Raw genomic sequence first — 16,902 nt, 5'->3', positions numbered from 1 at the left:
CACAGACATTTTACCTTTTGTTGCTACATACAATCCAAACAATTTTAATATTTTTCCAATCATTAGAAGTTGTAAGGATTTTTCTTAAGAATAGTGACAAGATGAAAAAGGTATTAGACAGAAATAAAATCACAATTGTAAGCGACAACCAAGAAATTTGAAACGTTTATTATGCCGTTCAAAGTTTGATTCTGAACAGCAAATTCCATGTATATCTAAATGTGGTAGACCTAGATGTGGTACATGTGAAAGTATCATAGAATGTTCCAATTTTACGTTCAAAAATGGATTTAAATTTCAAATCAAAGCAAATATGAATTGTATATCTAAAAATGTTATCTATGCCATGATTTGCAAAAATTGTTCAGAATTTTACATTGGCCAGACGGGCAACGAAATTAGAAAACGTATGACAGTACATAGACAGCAAATAAGAACAGACAATCTAAGATTTTTAACAGTTAGTAAACATATGTACCAATGTTCTAAAAGTGAGTTTTATGTTTTACCTATATACCAAATGTCTAGCTCAGATGCTATAGAAAGAGAATCAAAAGAAAATATGTTTATTAATCTATTAAAACCAAGTCTTAGTTCATGTAGTTCTGTGTGATTCCAAATCAATGTTACTGTAAAAACAGTTGTTTCCATTACATAATTTCTAATTGTGTATCTCTTTTATTTTGACGTCATCAATTTTGTATTTATGTGTACTTTTGATCATTGTCTTTTATGACGTCATCAATCTATGCTGTTTTGACGTAACCATGACACACAGTGATGACGTCACAAATAAATCCTTTCATTACACCTGAAGAGCTTGCTCTCAAAGCATGTTGAAAGCGCTAGTGTGAATTTCTGGTTTGTGTTTTTTATTATTATTACTATATATATATATATATATATAGATATTTAGACCTATCCTGGTCAGTTGTAATATTGATGTTTGGACCTATCCTGGTCAGTTCTATATATATATATATATAGATGTTTGGACCTATCCTGTTCAGTTGTATATATATAGATGTTTGGACCTATCCTGGTCAGTTGTATATATATAGATGTTGGACCTATCCGGATGTTTTTATTTTCGTTCATTTTGTCGCTACGCTACAGCATGAAAGCATGAGTCCCCATGTTGCTAGGGTTTGTCATGACTTTCTACCTCAAAACAATGCTCCATTTCTTGATTGACCACAATACAGTCCATATATGTCCCCAATCGAACATTTGTGGGAGGAGCTACGAGGGGGTTGGGAAGCGCGTCAATGCCAATATAACGTCGCTCAACTCACACAGGCCCTTCTTCCGGAGTGGAATAATATCCCCCAAAGGGCAATAAAGCCCTCGATGGGGTCAGTTTTTGAAGGAGAGGAAGAACGGAGACTGATGCCGGTGGTTGACACACACGTTATTGATTTAGATCAGAAAACGACGTAAGGTAGCCTTGTTTTAACGGTATTTACGAAAACAACGTCTGCGATAGGATAACAAAAATCATCCACATTTATTCGGGAATGATGCGAAACCGACACAATGAACAGATCATCAAAGAATCGTGTAAAATAATAACTATTGAAAGTAGAACTGCGTTTGGGTAACAGTTCAGAGACCAGTATGGCGACGTCCACCACCATCACCTTTCTCGTTTTAATGTTGTATAAAGCACAATTTTTTTCTAATATTTTATCGTGTGTATTACAGCTCAGAGCTTCGCTAGCTTCATTGCCGACGGCGACTGGTATTGTGCCTTCGCTCATTGTCTAATATGATTTCCAGAAGGGAATGGTTGGACCGTCAAGACTCTATTTAGTGTCTCCAATATAATTCATGTATAACTTTCAACCATTCGGTTTATCAGTACATATATAAATATATATATATATATATATATATATATATATATATACATTTTGATGGCAAAACCACGATATCAACCAAGTAAAAAGATTGCAGTCTATGTGCGCATAATTGACGCCTGTCTTGTTTGGTGTCTTTGGTCGATATAGATGCCAGAGCTTTGCTAAATACAGTTTAATCCTTAAATAACAGTACATAAATGACAGATTATTACATACATTACATGGAAAGTTAGTTAACAAACATTCACAGAACATCATCATCATCATCATCATCATAACAACAGCAACATGTAGGTTTCAAGTTTACGAAGAACACTAACATTATCAACACTTAGTAACCGTATACGTTTATACATGGAATGATTTCGCCAGTGGTATGGTTTCATGCTTTTTACTCTCATATTATGATAATTACCATGAATAGAATGTCCACAAAACCCCCAAACTACCTCTATTACTATACAGACACTAACATCGCACCTTTCACGTGTCCCCCGTCCTGTCGTACCATACACACACCCACATCGCACCTGTCACAGTTTACCCGTCCTGTCGCGTGTACAGACACTAGTACTCATGTCCCACTCCATACACTACAGTATACCGTGATTATCAGAAATGTATGTGACCAGATGTTGGAGGATTTGGGTTTTTTATCATCAAAATCTGGGAACATGTGTCTATAACTATTTTCCGTGCTGAACGTCAAACAAAAAACAGCAAATTAGGTGGACATTACCAGACATATTTCCCCAGCTGTTCAAGGAATATCGACTGTTATTGATGAAAAAACTGGTCTGTATTGAGACAAAATACTGACACAAAGATAATATCAACAACTCAATTATATAATGATGCCTTTATTAACATTGTGGTAGATAACAGTTATTCGATATCATAACTCGGAAACTAAAGCTGACTGATACCAGTTCATATTAATAAAATATACGTGAAACGTTTAAAAGATGATGAGTGCAAACAGAAGCCCTTTGCCTTCACCACAATGGAAATCAAATAAAGTTCAGAAAAACGAAAAACAAACTGTGCATTTCTAATCCTTTTTTAACACTCATTTTCACCTGAATTTTTCAAAAACAAATCATTGATAATATGTCCGGTTATCATATTAGCATTTAAAAGGTTAAAAGATCGATATAAAGATTTCCATTTCCTTTTTTTAATTTCAAAACATGTAGGGACTTTTTGACTAGATTGTTTTACATGCAATTCATAAGCAAATCACATTTAAAAATGGAAAACGTTACCTGATAAAATAATTGATTTTAATTCATTTAAGACAACAACCAGAACATAAAGATAAGCTATAGCAGTAAGTTGTGTTTATCTACAAACATGTGATGATTTGACCAAATTAAAAAAAATACGCTCTATTTGTATTAATCAGCTTGCGTCATTTAAACATCAAAAATAAGAAACTATATCTTACATTCTTAAAATGAGAATTTTGGCAGTGAGAACGGAACCATTCGTATAATAAATGTTATCGAACAAGTCAGACCACATATAACATCATTGGCTAAACCAATATAAATATTTCAATAAAGGTTATTAAATACCCTCAATAAACATCCTAAGACAGCCGGCTGTTTCTTAGGGTTTTCTGCCCATCATTTATTCCAAATGCGCTCTCCTTTATTCATTTGAAGTGATTTCAATTATTAATTTAAACGCAGACCTTTTCTTGCTGCTGATGTTAAGTTAATTCATAAATAAATAAGTAAAACAATATTGTTTTCATAACAACGTCATTTCCTTGTTTATATCAGCAAAATCAAAACTGGTACAACCGTAAGCGGATCACAGCTGAGCGAGAGAAATAGGTATATCGTTTTTGTTGTGATGTTAACCCCAGTTATAACCAACTATCATGCATAGCTCCTTCATGAGTTAAGAATATGAAAAACATTAAAATATTATAAACAAAAATGAACTTACTCGTGCACAGTGTCACAAAACTATCAGCATCGCTTTTTGCTTGAAACTTTCTTATGAGTCATCAATTTATTTACGACAATAACAATATCTTTCCAAAACAATAGCATTCTTATGACGTAAGACACAGTCAGACTGCCCGCCATACTTGTTTGTACGTAATATGTCTCCAATAAGGGAAAATTCTCCCTTGAAATATCGAACTGTTGCCTCGAAGTCAGCGTTACTCGGTAAAACAGTAAACTGTACCACAAAGTAGATCTTAGTAGAAAAGTCGTTTGTTTCATTCTTAAGTTGGCTACGCAATCTCCAAACGTGACGAATTGTGCCTAGAGTCAGATTTACACATAGATGAGACACGTTTAAAAGCATGGTGTTTATTTCTTTGACGACCCGCTGTGAAAGATCGTGGGCAATCTTAGATGTATTTGGATAGGAATGGTTGGATGATTGACACATACAAAAGTTAGTTGGTATTTGCAAACTGGCACACGTTCGACCTCTTCTGATGTTCCTAAGGAAACTGGTTCCGTATTTCCCAGTGACCCGTGGCGTCACGTGACCTTTGCCAAGTTCTAATATATCATGAAGTGTAGCATAAACATCAACATTACTGGTTAGTTTATCTCGATTTCCTCTGAGGTTTTCGTATAAATCGCTGTGCTCTTCACGAAACCAACGCGGAAGAGAAACATAAAAAACAGGTAAGTTTTCTTCAAGAATACCCTGAGATGTTCTCCTAATTGGTCCATATCTGCTGCCATGATCACCAAATACTAACAGTAGGGTATTGTTGAGTAGACCACGTGTGTTGAGATCTGACAGCGTCCGCATCAGAGGGAGATCTACAACACCTAAACCGTTAGGATTGTCGTGTGACGGATTACTGATAAACGTGAAGGTAAACTTCGGAACGTCATGATATGTTGTAATAAAATCTGCTAGTTTATCAAATATACATTGTAATACAAGTCTGTTCCCCGAACAGAGTCCAATGTTGTTGGTTCTCTCCAGCTCCCGTATATAGGGCCGCATGTAGTAGTCGACAGGGGCCTGTCTAAACCCCTTACGTAGGTAATGAAATGCAGCCCCTGAAGTTCCATCCTGGCCCATCAGGGTGACGTAGCCAGCTTTCTTAAAATCCTTCCAGATAAATGGATAATGGTCGTTGAAGCCCTGGGTATCGTTCATTTCTTGCAAAGGGATACCTAACATCATTGGAATTACATTAGGGAATGTGTTTATTGCTATTTTATTATACATTTCCAGTTCAACGGCCGCCAATTCCTTCCTAAGGAAATTTCTTGTATAATTCATATGACGAATGAAATTCATTGCCGATGTTGACTCTAGGCCTATCATTGCAACATCCATTGGCCTTTTCTTCGCCGAAGTCTCGCCTTGGGTGACAGATCTGGCTTTATTTCTTACTCTTACTAAAGTTTGGTTTCTTATAACAAAGGCGTGATGCTCCTTGGTAAGAATTTTGTCGTTTTTGTCGAAGCAAACAGCTACACAAAATTCGTCTGTGACTTTGATGAATTCGGTAAAATTCATAAATTTCTCCCTCAGTAACTTTATCCCATTGTGGCTATCGACCTGCTTTATATATGGCTGATAGGAACATTTTGAGAAATTCCGGTAGTGTTGGCTGATTACCGTCTTGTTTACGATCAATTTGAAATCTCTCTGGTATGTTATTAGATTCCACTTTTGACAAGAATAACTTTTACGTACGTGAATGAATTTATTCACATCAGGCGAGAATGGATCTAAGTGTGGGATATGGCATATCTGGGCGTCATCACTGACAGACATATCACGTGACACTGTTTTGTTTGAGATAATCCTTAGTTCTCCCCGACCTATGACAGGCCAATTATGTAACCGGCCATACAAAACCAAGTAGGCCAGAAGGCCCCCTGTTAGTATGGTATAACTGACCAAGCGGATTGTTTGGTACAAGTGTGGATACGTCATCCTCAATGAGTCTGAAATGGAAACATGAAAATACGAGGTAAAACAGTATGTTGTGAAAGAACCTTAACTTATTTTGTTTGGAACATATAACAGACAGCATCATCAGTAAAGAAACAGAAAATAAACACGATGAAACATTAACATCATCTTTATGATGCTAATAAATTATAAAAAGAAAACATTACAATGACATTTTAAGTATAAAATGAGAGTACATCGATTAAACTGTATGATACAGCTGTTTCGTCTTACTACGACTCTAAACAAGTGTCTTTTTACAACTAGGCGGAAAATTATTAATACATGTACAACATATACAGATATCGGGATTTGACAACAACATTTTCCAGTGATGTGCAAGGATCAGCTTTTTGATTTCGTCATTACGCCAGAAGATTTTGATTTTATCTAGGTAACACGTAAACGTACCAAAGTACTTTTAGTATAGATTAAACGGAGGCGTTCTGTATATGATTTCAGGTAACGTGATAGCTTCACCATATGACGTAGATTTTTATATATCCTGATAGTATATTATATTGCATACCGTTATGGTTCTAAATCCATAACACACAGTTATAATATGATGTCACGTAAATTAGTGGTATTGTATAAATTTAGTTTACCAAAGAACGTCATGTTAAGCTTTGATAATATAAACTTTGTATTTTATAACATCATTCTTCATGTAATAAAACATCATCACCTTGTGTTATATAATAGCATAACGTTGTTAAATATAAAATCATATATTTGTGTTACATGCATAAAATTATAATTTTGTGATACAAAAATATCATCATACATTTATTGTATACAACATCAAAATGTATGCTATATGTAAAATCATAACTTTGTGCCACATGTTTATAATATAATAAATTTGTCTTATATAACATCATAGCTTTGTCTTATATATCATCATAGCTTTGTCTTATATATCATCGTAGCTTTGTCTGATATAACATCATAGTTTTGTCTTATATAACATCATAGCTTTGTCTTATATATCATCGTAGCTTTGTCTTATATAACATCATAGGTTTGTGTTTTAATATGAAAATATGTAATGTTCCATATCTGTAACACAAAATTATGATTTTATAGGTAAAGTACCTCCCTGCAGATTGTGGTATATATGACAACTTTACCGGTTTTCGATTCTTCTATAATTTTCACCATAAATATTTAACATAATGGTCCAAATAATTGCTAAATATTTTGGGTGTACAAGAACCGGAAGTAGTTGCACTTATTCCGTATAAAGTGAACATGGCTTAGAATTGGCCTAAAAATATAGGTATTTTGGGGGTTTAAGATAAATATGTATAAGAAATGAATATTTGTTTAGTAGATATTTTTTGTTTTCTAAATGTATCTATGATTTGCAGTAAATATAACTCTAAAGAAAATGATAACTTTTTGTCGCAAAACAAAGTTAAATGTGCGTTATGTTGACTAAAATGAAACCCTGTCACACTCCCATGTAGGGTGATATCGAAATGTTCATATAACAGGCCCCTGGGACCTTTTGGATTTTTAAACATATTTCATAGGTTGTCTCATATAGTACTACAAATATCACCAAGTAAGTATTAAATTGGCTCGTGGGCGAACATCAATGTAGGCTGTTACAGGTCCTTTAAAAAGAATATGCTAGTTTTGTCGATTTAAAGAACATTCGGGCATATATAATAAGACACTTTTTTAGATATTGCTTTGATTTGTTGTGTGCATGGTCAAAACAGCACAATTCACGTAAAATCACATATTATATCTCTCATCAATAATAACTCAAAAACGACTAACATATGACTTTTTTTTTATATCTCTGTGTTCTCACCTTTAAAAATGGGGTATAACATCTTAAATGTAAGTCATCAGAAAGTTTTGACTTTTCACCAGAGTAGATCTTTAAGTTAAACCATACCTGTTTTTAATATCTTAACAACATGAAGTTAAATCACTCCTGATTTTCATCATAATACATTATGTTAAATAATTCCTGTTTTTTTATCAGGACACATTAAATTAAATCATACCTGTTTTTTTATCAGAACACATTAAATTAAATCATACCTGTTTTTTATCAGAACACATTAAATTAAATCATACCTGTTTTTTTTATCAGAACACATTAAATTAAATCATACCTGTTTTTTATCATAATACATTAAGTTAAATCATACCTGTTTTTTATTATAACACATTAGGTTAAATAATACCTGTTTTTTATTATAACACATTAAGTTAAATCATTTCTGTTTTTTTTTTATTTTTTATTATAACACATTAAGTTATATCATTTCTGGTTTTTTTTTATTTTTTATTATAACACATTAAGTTATATCATAGCGGTTTTATATCTTTAAAACATTAAGTTAAATCATTCCTGTCTTTATACCTAAACAAGACAAAGTTAAATCACGTCTGTTTTATATCTTAACAACATTAAGTTAAATCATTCCTGTTTTGATATCTTAACAATACAAAGTTAAATCACACCTGTTTGATATCTTTAACAGTGAAATCTTACCTGGCGCTGTTGATGATTAGTCTGTCTTGTATACAATGATTGTCACAGCTAACGACTGCACCACGAATAAACAGGACCGATATCTCTGAAAAGAGCTTATTTCAACTCATATTATTGAGGCGTATCAAATATGTGAAAAGATGACACGTTGCGTGGTAGTCGACGTTGTTCACCTCATCAATAGTCGGTTATTATCATGGTAATGGGTTACTTGATCTCTCTTTTACGTAATAAAATGATATAAGTATTGAACTTCATCCCGACAAATATAACAAATCGCGCTAAAATGTCGAATGCTATTTTCGTGGACGGATAGAGAGCGAAGAAAACCTGGATTTCACATTTGCTCTGCATTTTTTACTCCCGGTTTGCCATCAATCTGACCACAGGTCACTTGACTGGACTCGATCGACTTCTTGCTTACGAGCTAACATATAAAACGAGGCCATTTTAAGGTTAGGCAGAAATACACATTGTTTTCTGTTTGTTTAGAACCCACCTATTACGTCATTATTTGTACCAGCGAACTAGTAGCACATACATTTGACCCGCGTTTGTTTACAAACAGAGCATCCTTGGATTTATTGCCGGAAAATGTATATTGTATTAGGCCAAACCATCTAATTTGTTGTGTTTTTTTTGCAGATAAAATGGTGGAAACCTAATACATAGACGTAGTCCGTGACACCACTAAAGTGACCGCCTTATATAACGAAGGTCAATTTGTCCGAAGGTCCCATAACTGTGTTAAATAAACTCAATCAGAAAGTTGTTGTCAAGTTGTCTCGATATACAATGTACATATAATATCGTTCATAAACCAAACTGCTTGATTTCTATAGTGATTTTTTGAAAGTTTTTTTTTTAATTAATTTATTAATTAATTTATTTATTTATTACTTTTGAACAAAATATCATATCAATATCATGACAAAACGATTTTTTATATAGATTTGGTATGAATCTTTTTATATTTGTAGAGATGGTTTTCTCTACATAGTTGGAGAGATACTGCATTAGTATCTGTAGTGACTGAAACGAAGATTTCTTTGTGTTTTTCAGCGTTTGTGTTAGTTTTCTTGTGTTGAAAGTTAGAACCAAAGTACTGTAAGTACTGAAGCCACAGGGGTGCACATGTTGTTTTTTTTTTTTTTTGCAGTCATGAGAGAGGTAGGCGGAGCTTATTCTGGGTGTTGTAAGATGTAGTAACGTAATTTGAAAAGTCGAGTACTCTACTTCACCCAAATACTATTTTCGTGACTATGATAATGAAAATAATTGCACTATTTCATGGATTCAAAATGTTTTTTTAATATAATAAAATGGTAACTGACTTATATTGAAAACTAGAAATGGCATTTACACCTCTGGCATATTTAAAGGGGAGGTAACTCCATACTATATGGATTGTAAGGTTTGCACACATTTGTTTCAATATATACACTCATAAGCAAACAATACTTGTTGTGTTGATTACATCTGTGCTATCATAAATATTATATATATATAATAAATATAATGATTATGTTATATATGTATCCACACATGTACAGTGTACTGGTGAATTAACCTACTGAATTTGTTGTTAGACAATACTTTGGTACACTAATACCAAAATAATATATTGATAGTGCAAGTAGTAGATGGTTTATGCTACAAATTCCAACATTCTACACATATCTGCCGGAAACGGGTGATTTGTTTTTAATTTCTTTGTTTGCAACAAGTAATTGCTATAAATGCCAAGACCATTTTTAACTCATAGGCAAAGTAACAGATCAGTCATATAGGCATTAGGACTTCGCCGAAAATAGCACAACGGAATGCAGGGACACATCGAGATTAAATGTCCCGTCACAAAATCAAATTCGACAAACTGATATCCTCAGGAGGAGGGAGGACTTCCATGTCTTGCAGACATATTTCTAATTTCCAAAAAACAAATCCTTTCTATATATATATGTGTCTTTACATGCATGAGAGAATAAGATATCTCAATTTTGTCCACATCATACATACTGTACCTCTCAAACAAGAGGCCCAATGGGCCTGTATCGCTCACCTGGCTCTACACCAACTTTGACGTTGATTGAGGTAATTTCTACACATACTATGCTGATTACCTCTTTTTTCATATCAAAGAATTTTCTAGTCCTTCATTCCAGCACAATATTTGCCTAATGTCAGGCTTCAGAGACTCTTGGCTATCGCAAAATTATTGTGTACAGATTTAAGCCAATTTCACCCCTGTGACCATGAATGAAGGTCAAGGTAATTTATTTTAACAAATTTGGTAGCCCTACGACCCAGCATGCTACAGGCCCAATATCACGTCCCTGGGCCTCTTTGTTATTGAGAAGAGGCTGTTTGAAGATTATAGCCTATTTGACCCATGTGACCTTGAATGAAGTTCAAGGTCATTTATTTGAACAAACATGGTAGCCCTTCACCCCAGCATGCTACAGGACCAATATTAAGTCCCTGGGCCCCATGCTTATTGCGAAGAAGTAGTTGGAAGATTATAGCCTATTTCACCTCTGTGACCTTGAATTAAGGTCAAAGACATTTATTTGAACAAACGTGGTAGCCCTTCACCCCAGTATGCTACCGGCCCAATATCAAGTCCCTGGGCATCTCGGTTATTGAAATGAAGTCGTTGGAAGATTATAGCCTATTTCACCTGTGTGACCTTGAATGAAGGTGAAGGTCATTTATTTGAACAATCTTGGTAGCCCTTCACCCCGGCATGCTACAGGGCCAGCCTTCTTAAAGTCCTTCCAGATAAGTGGATAATGGTCATAGAACCCAAGGTCGCCCTTCAGTTCCTGTACCGGAATACCTAACAGATAAGTGGATAATGGTCATAGAACCCAAGGTCGTCCTTCAGTTCCTGTACCGGAATACCTAAGAGCATGGGAACAACGTTCGGGAACGAGTTCTGTCCCGCTTTGTTATACCCCTCTAGTTGCACGGCGGCCATTTTCTTCTCAAGGAAACTCTTTGTAAATTCCATATGACGGATGAAATTCATTTGCGATGTTGCCTCTAGACCACTCATAAGAACATCCATTGGCATTTTCTTTGCCAGGGTTTCGTCATTGGAAACAGATCTGGCTCTATTTCTCAATGTTGTTAAAGTTTCGTTTCTTATAACAAAAGCGTGATGTTCCTGGGTTAGAATTGTCGTTTTTGTCGAAGCAAACAGTTACACAAAATTCATCTGTGACTTTGATGAATTCGGTAAAATTCATGAATTTATTTCTCAACAACATAATTCCGCTGTGATTGTTCATTCGTTTTATATACGGCTGATAGGAACATTTTGAGAAGTTCGGGTAATGTTTCCTGATAACTGTTTTATCAACGACCACTTTTAAATCTTTCTGATATGTAAGAGGATTCCATTTTTGACAATAATAGTTCTTACGTACACGAATTAATCTCTTCACCTCAGGTGAGAAAGGATGTAAGTGGGGGGGATGTTACATATCTGGGCGTCATCATTCACGAATACATGTACATCACTTAACACGTCCTTGGTTTTAATTCTGGCAATCTTCGTGTCTTTTTGACTCCTGGTAAGCCGGTCATGTACTCGATCAGATAAAATGACATAAACAAGGAGGAGCCCTATCAGTATGACACAGCCAATCAAACGAATTGGGCGGAGCATGGATAGGCAGTTCATCCATAACCTGAATTTGTCTGAAATATAGCAAAATACGACGTTAGACAAGTATTGTGAAATGTGTCTTTCCTCAATTGTTTCCATCAGAAATATATCGTGCATATCAGAAGACAATAACTGCACTATTACAATATCAGTTTGTATAATTTAGCTTCCTTTTCAATAGAAAACAGTGATGTTGACCAGCAATAGTGAACAGTGGTGTTGACCAGGAATACAGAACAGTGATGTTGACCAGGAATAAAGAACAGTGATGTTGACCAAGAATAGAGAACAGTGATGTTGACCAGGAATAGAGATCAGCGGTGTTGACCAGGAATAGAGAACAGTGATGTTGACCAGGAATAGAGAACAGTGATGTTGACCAGGAATAGAGAACAGTGATGTTGACCAGGAATAGAGATTAGTGGTGTTGACCAGGAATATAGAACAGTGATGTTGACTAGGAATAGAGATCAGCGGTGTTGACCAGGAATAGAGAACAGTGATGTTGACCAGGAATACAGAACAGTGGTGTTGACCAGGAATAGAGAACAGTGGTGTTGACCAGGAATAGAGATCAGTGGTGTTGACCAGGAATAGAGAACAGTGGTGTTGACCAGGAATAGAGAACAGCGGTGTTGACCAGGAATAGAGATTAGTGGTGTTGACCAGCAATAGATATCAGTGGTGTTGACCAGGAATAGAGAACAGCGGTGTTGACCAGGAATATAGAACAGTGGTGTTGACCAGGAATAGAGATTAGTGGTGTTGACCAGGAATAGAGATCAGTGGTGTTGACCAGGAATATAGAACAGTGATGTTGACCAGGAATAGAGATTAGTGGTGTTGACCAGGAATATAGAACAGTGATGTTGACCAGGAATACAGATCTGTGATGTTGACCAGGAATATAGAACAGTGGTGTTGACCAGAAATAGAGATCAGTGATGTTGACCAGGAATATAGACCTGTGATGTTGACCAGGAATAGAGAACAGGGATGTTGACCAGGAATAGAGACCAGTGATGTTGACCAGGAATAGAGAACAGTGATGTTGACCAGGAATAGATATCAGCGGTGTTGACCAGGAATATAGAACAGTTATGTTGACCAGGAATACAGAACAGTGGTGTTGACCAGGAATAGAGAATAGTGATGTTGACCAGGAATATAGAACAGTGATGTTGACCAGGAATAGAGATCAGTGGTGTTGACCAGGAATACAGAACAGTGATGTTGACCAGGAATAGAGATCAGTGATGTTGACCAGGAATAGAAATCAGTGATGTTGACCAGGAATAGAGATCAGTGGTGTTGACCAGGAATATAGAACAGTGGTGTTGACCAGGAATACAGAACAGTGGTGTTGACCAGGAATAGAGATCAGTGGTGTTGACCAGGAATAGAGATCAGCGGTGTTGACCAGGAATAGAAATCAGTGATGTTGACCAGGAATACAGAACAGTGGTGTTGACCAGGAATAGAGAATAGTGATGTTGACCAGGAATATAGAACAGTGATGTTGACCAGGAATAGAGATTAGTGGTGTTGACCAGGAATAGAGAACAGTGATGTTGACCAGGAATATAGAACAGTGATGTTGACCAGGAATACAGAACAGTGGTGTTGACCAGGAATACAGAACAGTGATGTTGACCAGGAATAGAGATTAGTGGTGTTGACCAGGAATAGAGATCAGTGGTGTTGACCAGGAATAGAGAACAGTGGTGTTGACCAGGAATAGAGATCAGTGGTGTTGACCAGGAATAGATATCAGTGGTGTTGACCAGGAATAGAGATCAGTGATGTTGACCGGGAAAAGAGATCAGTGGTGTTGACCAGGAATAGATATCAGCGGTGTTGACCAGGAATATAGAACAGTGATGTTGACCAGGAATACAGAACAGTGGTGTTGACCAGGAATAGAGAATAGTGATGTTGACCAGGAATACAGAACAGTGGTGTTGACCAGGAATAGAGATCAGTGATGTTGACCAGGAATACAGAACAGTGGTGTTGACCAGGAATAGAGATCAGCGGTGTTGACCAGGAATACAGAACAGTGATGTTGACCAGGAATAGAGATCAGTGGTGTTGACCAGGAATAGAGATCAGTGATGTTGACCAGGAATAGAAATCAGTGATGTTGACCAGGAATAGAAATCAGTGATGTTGACCAGGAATAGAGAACAGTGGTGTTGACCAGGAATATAGAACAGTGGTGTTGACCAGGAATATAGAACAGTGATGTTGACCAGGAATAGAGATCAGTGATGTTGACCAGGAATATAGAACAGTGATGTTGACCAGGAATAGAGATTAGTGGTGTTGACCAGGAATAGAGAACAGTGATGTTGACCAGGAATATAGAACAGTGATGTTGACCAGGAATATAGAACAGTGGTGTTGACCAGGAATAGAGATCAGTGATGTTGACCAGGAATAGAGATCAGTGATGTTGACCAGGAATAGAGATCAGTGGTGTTGACCAGGAATAGAGAACAGTGATGTTGACCAGGAATAGAGAACAGTGATGTTGACCAGGAATATAGAACAGTGGTGTTGACCAGGAATATAGAACAGTGATGTTGACCAGGAATAGAGATCAGTGATGTTGACCAGGAATACAGAACAGTGGTGTTGACCAGGAATAGAGATCAGCGGTGTTGACCAGGAATAGAAATCAGTGATGTTGACCAGGAATAGAAATCAGTGGTGTTGACCAGGAATACAGAACAGTGGTGTTGACCAGGAATAGAGATCAGTGGTGTTGACCAGGAATATAGAACAGTGGTGTTGACCAGGAATATAAAACAGTGGTGTTGACCAGGAATAGAGATCAGTGGTGTTGACCAGGAATAGAGAACAGTGATGTTGACCAGGAATACAGAACAGTGGTGTTGACCAGGAATATAAAACAGTGGTGTTGACCAGGAATATAAAACAGTGGTGTTGACCAGGAATATAAAACAGTGGTGTTGACCAGGAATAGATATCAGTGGTGTTGACCAGGAATAGAGATTAGTGGTGTTGACCAGGAATAGAGATCAGCGGTGTTGACCAAGAATATAAAACAGTGGTAATGACCAGGAATATAAAACAGTGATGTTGACCAGGAATAGAGATCAGCGGTGTTGACCAGGAATATAAAACAGTGGTGTTGACCAGGAATATAAAACAGTGGTGTTGACCAGGAATAGAGATTAGTGGTAATGACCAGGAATAGAGATTAGTGGTGTTGACCAGGAATATAGAACAGTGGTGTTGACCAGGAATAGAGATCAGTGGTGTTGACCAGGAATAGAGAACAGTGATGTTGACCAGGAATACAGAACAGTGGTGTTGACCAGGAATAGAGAACAGTGATGTTGACCAGGAATATAGAACAGTGATGTTGACCAGGAATATAGAACAGTGATGTTGACCAGGAATAGAGAACAGTGGTGTTGACCAGGAATACAGAACAGTGATGTTGACCAGGAATAGAGATCAGTGATGTTGACCAGGAATAGAGAACAGTGATGTTGACCAGGAATATAGAACAGTGATGTTGACCAGGAATAGAGAACAGTGGTGTTGACCAGGAATACAGAACAGTGATGTTGACCAGGAATAGAGAACAGTGGTGTTGACCAGGAATAGAGAACAGTGATGTTGACCAGGAATATAGAACAGTGATGTTGACCAGGAATAGAGAACAGTGGTGTTGACCAGGAATACAGAACAGTGGTGTTGACCAGGAATAGAAATCAGTGGTGTTGACCAGAAATAGAAATCAGTGATGTTGACCAGGAATTGAAATCAGTGATGTTGACCAGGAATATAGAACAGTGGTGTTGACCAGGAATAGAAATCAGTGATGTTGACCAGGAATAGAGATCAGTGATGTTGACCAGGAATAGAGATCAGTGGTGTTGACCAGGAATAGAGATCAGTGGTGTTGACCAGGAATAGAGAATAGTGGTGTTGACCAGGAATAGAAATCAGTGATGTTGACCAGGAATAGAGAATAGTGGTGTTGACCAGGAATAGAGATCAGCGGTGTTGACCAGGAATAGAGATCAGTGGTGTTGACCAGGAATAGAGATCAGTGGTTTTGACCAGGAATAGAGATCAGTGATGTTGACCAGGAATAGAAATCAGTGATGTTGACCAGGAATAGAGATCAGTGATGTTGACCAGGAATATAGAACAGTGGTGTTGACCAGAAATAGAGATCAGTGATGTTGACCAGGAATAGAAATCAGTGATGTTGACCAGGAATAGAGATTAGTGGTGTTGACCAGGAATAGAGAACAGTGATGTTGACCAGGAATAGAGAACAGTGATGTTGACCAGGAATAGAGAACAGTGGTGTTGACCAGGAATACAGAACAGTGGTGTTGACCAGGAATAGAAATCAGTGGTGTTGACCAGGAATAGAAATCAGTGATGTTGACCAGGAATTGAAATCAGTGGTGTTGACCAGGAATAGAAATCAGTGATGTTGACCAGGAATAGAGATCAGTGATGTTGACCAGGAATAGAGATCAGTGGTGTTGACCAGGAATAGAGATCAGTGGTGTTGACCAGGAATAGAGAATAGTGGTGTTGACCAGGAATAGAAATCAGTGATGTTGACCAGGAATAGAGAATAGTGGTGTTGACCAGGAATAGAGATCAGCGGTGTTGACCAGGAATAGAGATCAGTGGTGTTGACCAGGAATAGAGATCAGTGGTGTTGACCAGGAATAGAGATCAGTGATGTTGACCAGGAATAGAAATCAGTGATGTTGACCAGGAATAGAGATCAGTGATGTTGACCAGGAATATAGAACAGTGGTGTTGACCAGAAATAGAGATCAGTGATGTTGACCAGGAATAGAAATCAGTGATGTTGACCAGGAATATAGAACAGTGGT

At 36.8% G+C, this 16,902-nt stretch overlaps 1 protein-coding gene across 1 annotated transcript; it reads right to left on the bottom strand.

Moving 5' to 3' along the window:
- Window positions 1–2,019: 2,019 nt before the first annotated feature.
- Window positions 2,020–8,419, bottom strand: LOC117315787. The gene is made up of 2 exons (XM_033870150.1): window positions 8,332–8,419; window positions 2,020–5,806 (listed from the first exon to the last, which is right to left on the bottom strand). Exon 2 carries the CDS (start codon window positions 5,793–5,795, stop codon window positions 3,885–3,887), a length of 1,911 nt encoding a protein of 636 aa, XP_033726041.1. The 5' UTR covers window positions 5,796–5,806; window positions 8,332–8,419; the 3' UTR covers window positions 2,020–3,884.
- Between the last annotated feature and the right edge of the window lie 8,483 nt (window positions 8,420–16,902).

This window comes from Pecten maximus, chromosome 17 (genome assembly GCF_902652985.1).
Source record: "Pecten maximus chromosome 17, xPecMax1.1, whole genome shotgun sequence".
Classification (NCBI taxonomy): Eukaryota; Metazoa; Mollusca; class Bivalvia; order Pectinida; family Pectinidae; genus Pecten; species Pecten maximus.
The sequence above is the reverse complement of the archived record's forward strand: the minus strand, read 5'-3'. Positions and strand labels throughout refer to the sequence as shown.

What these genes read in the sequence shown, in the direction of transcription:
- LOC117315787 (XM_033870150.1), bottom strand. Translation starts at nt 5,795, where the DNA reads ATGACGTATCCACACTTGTACCAAACAATCCGCTTGGTCAGTTATACC.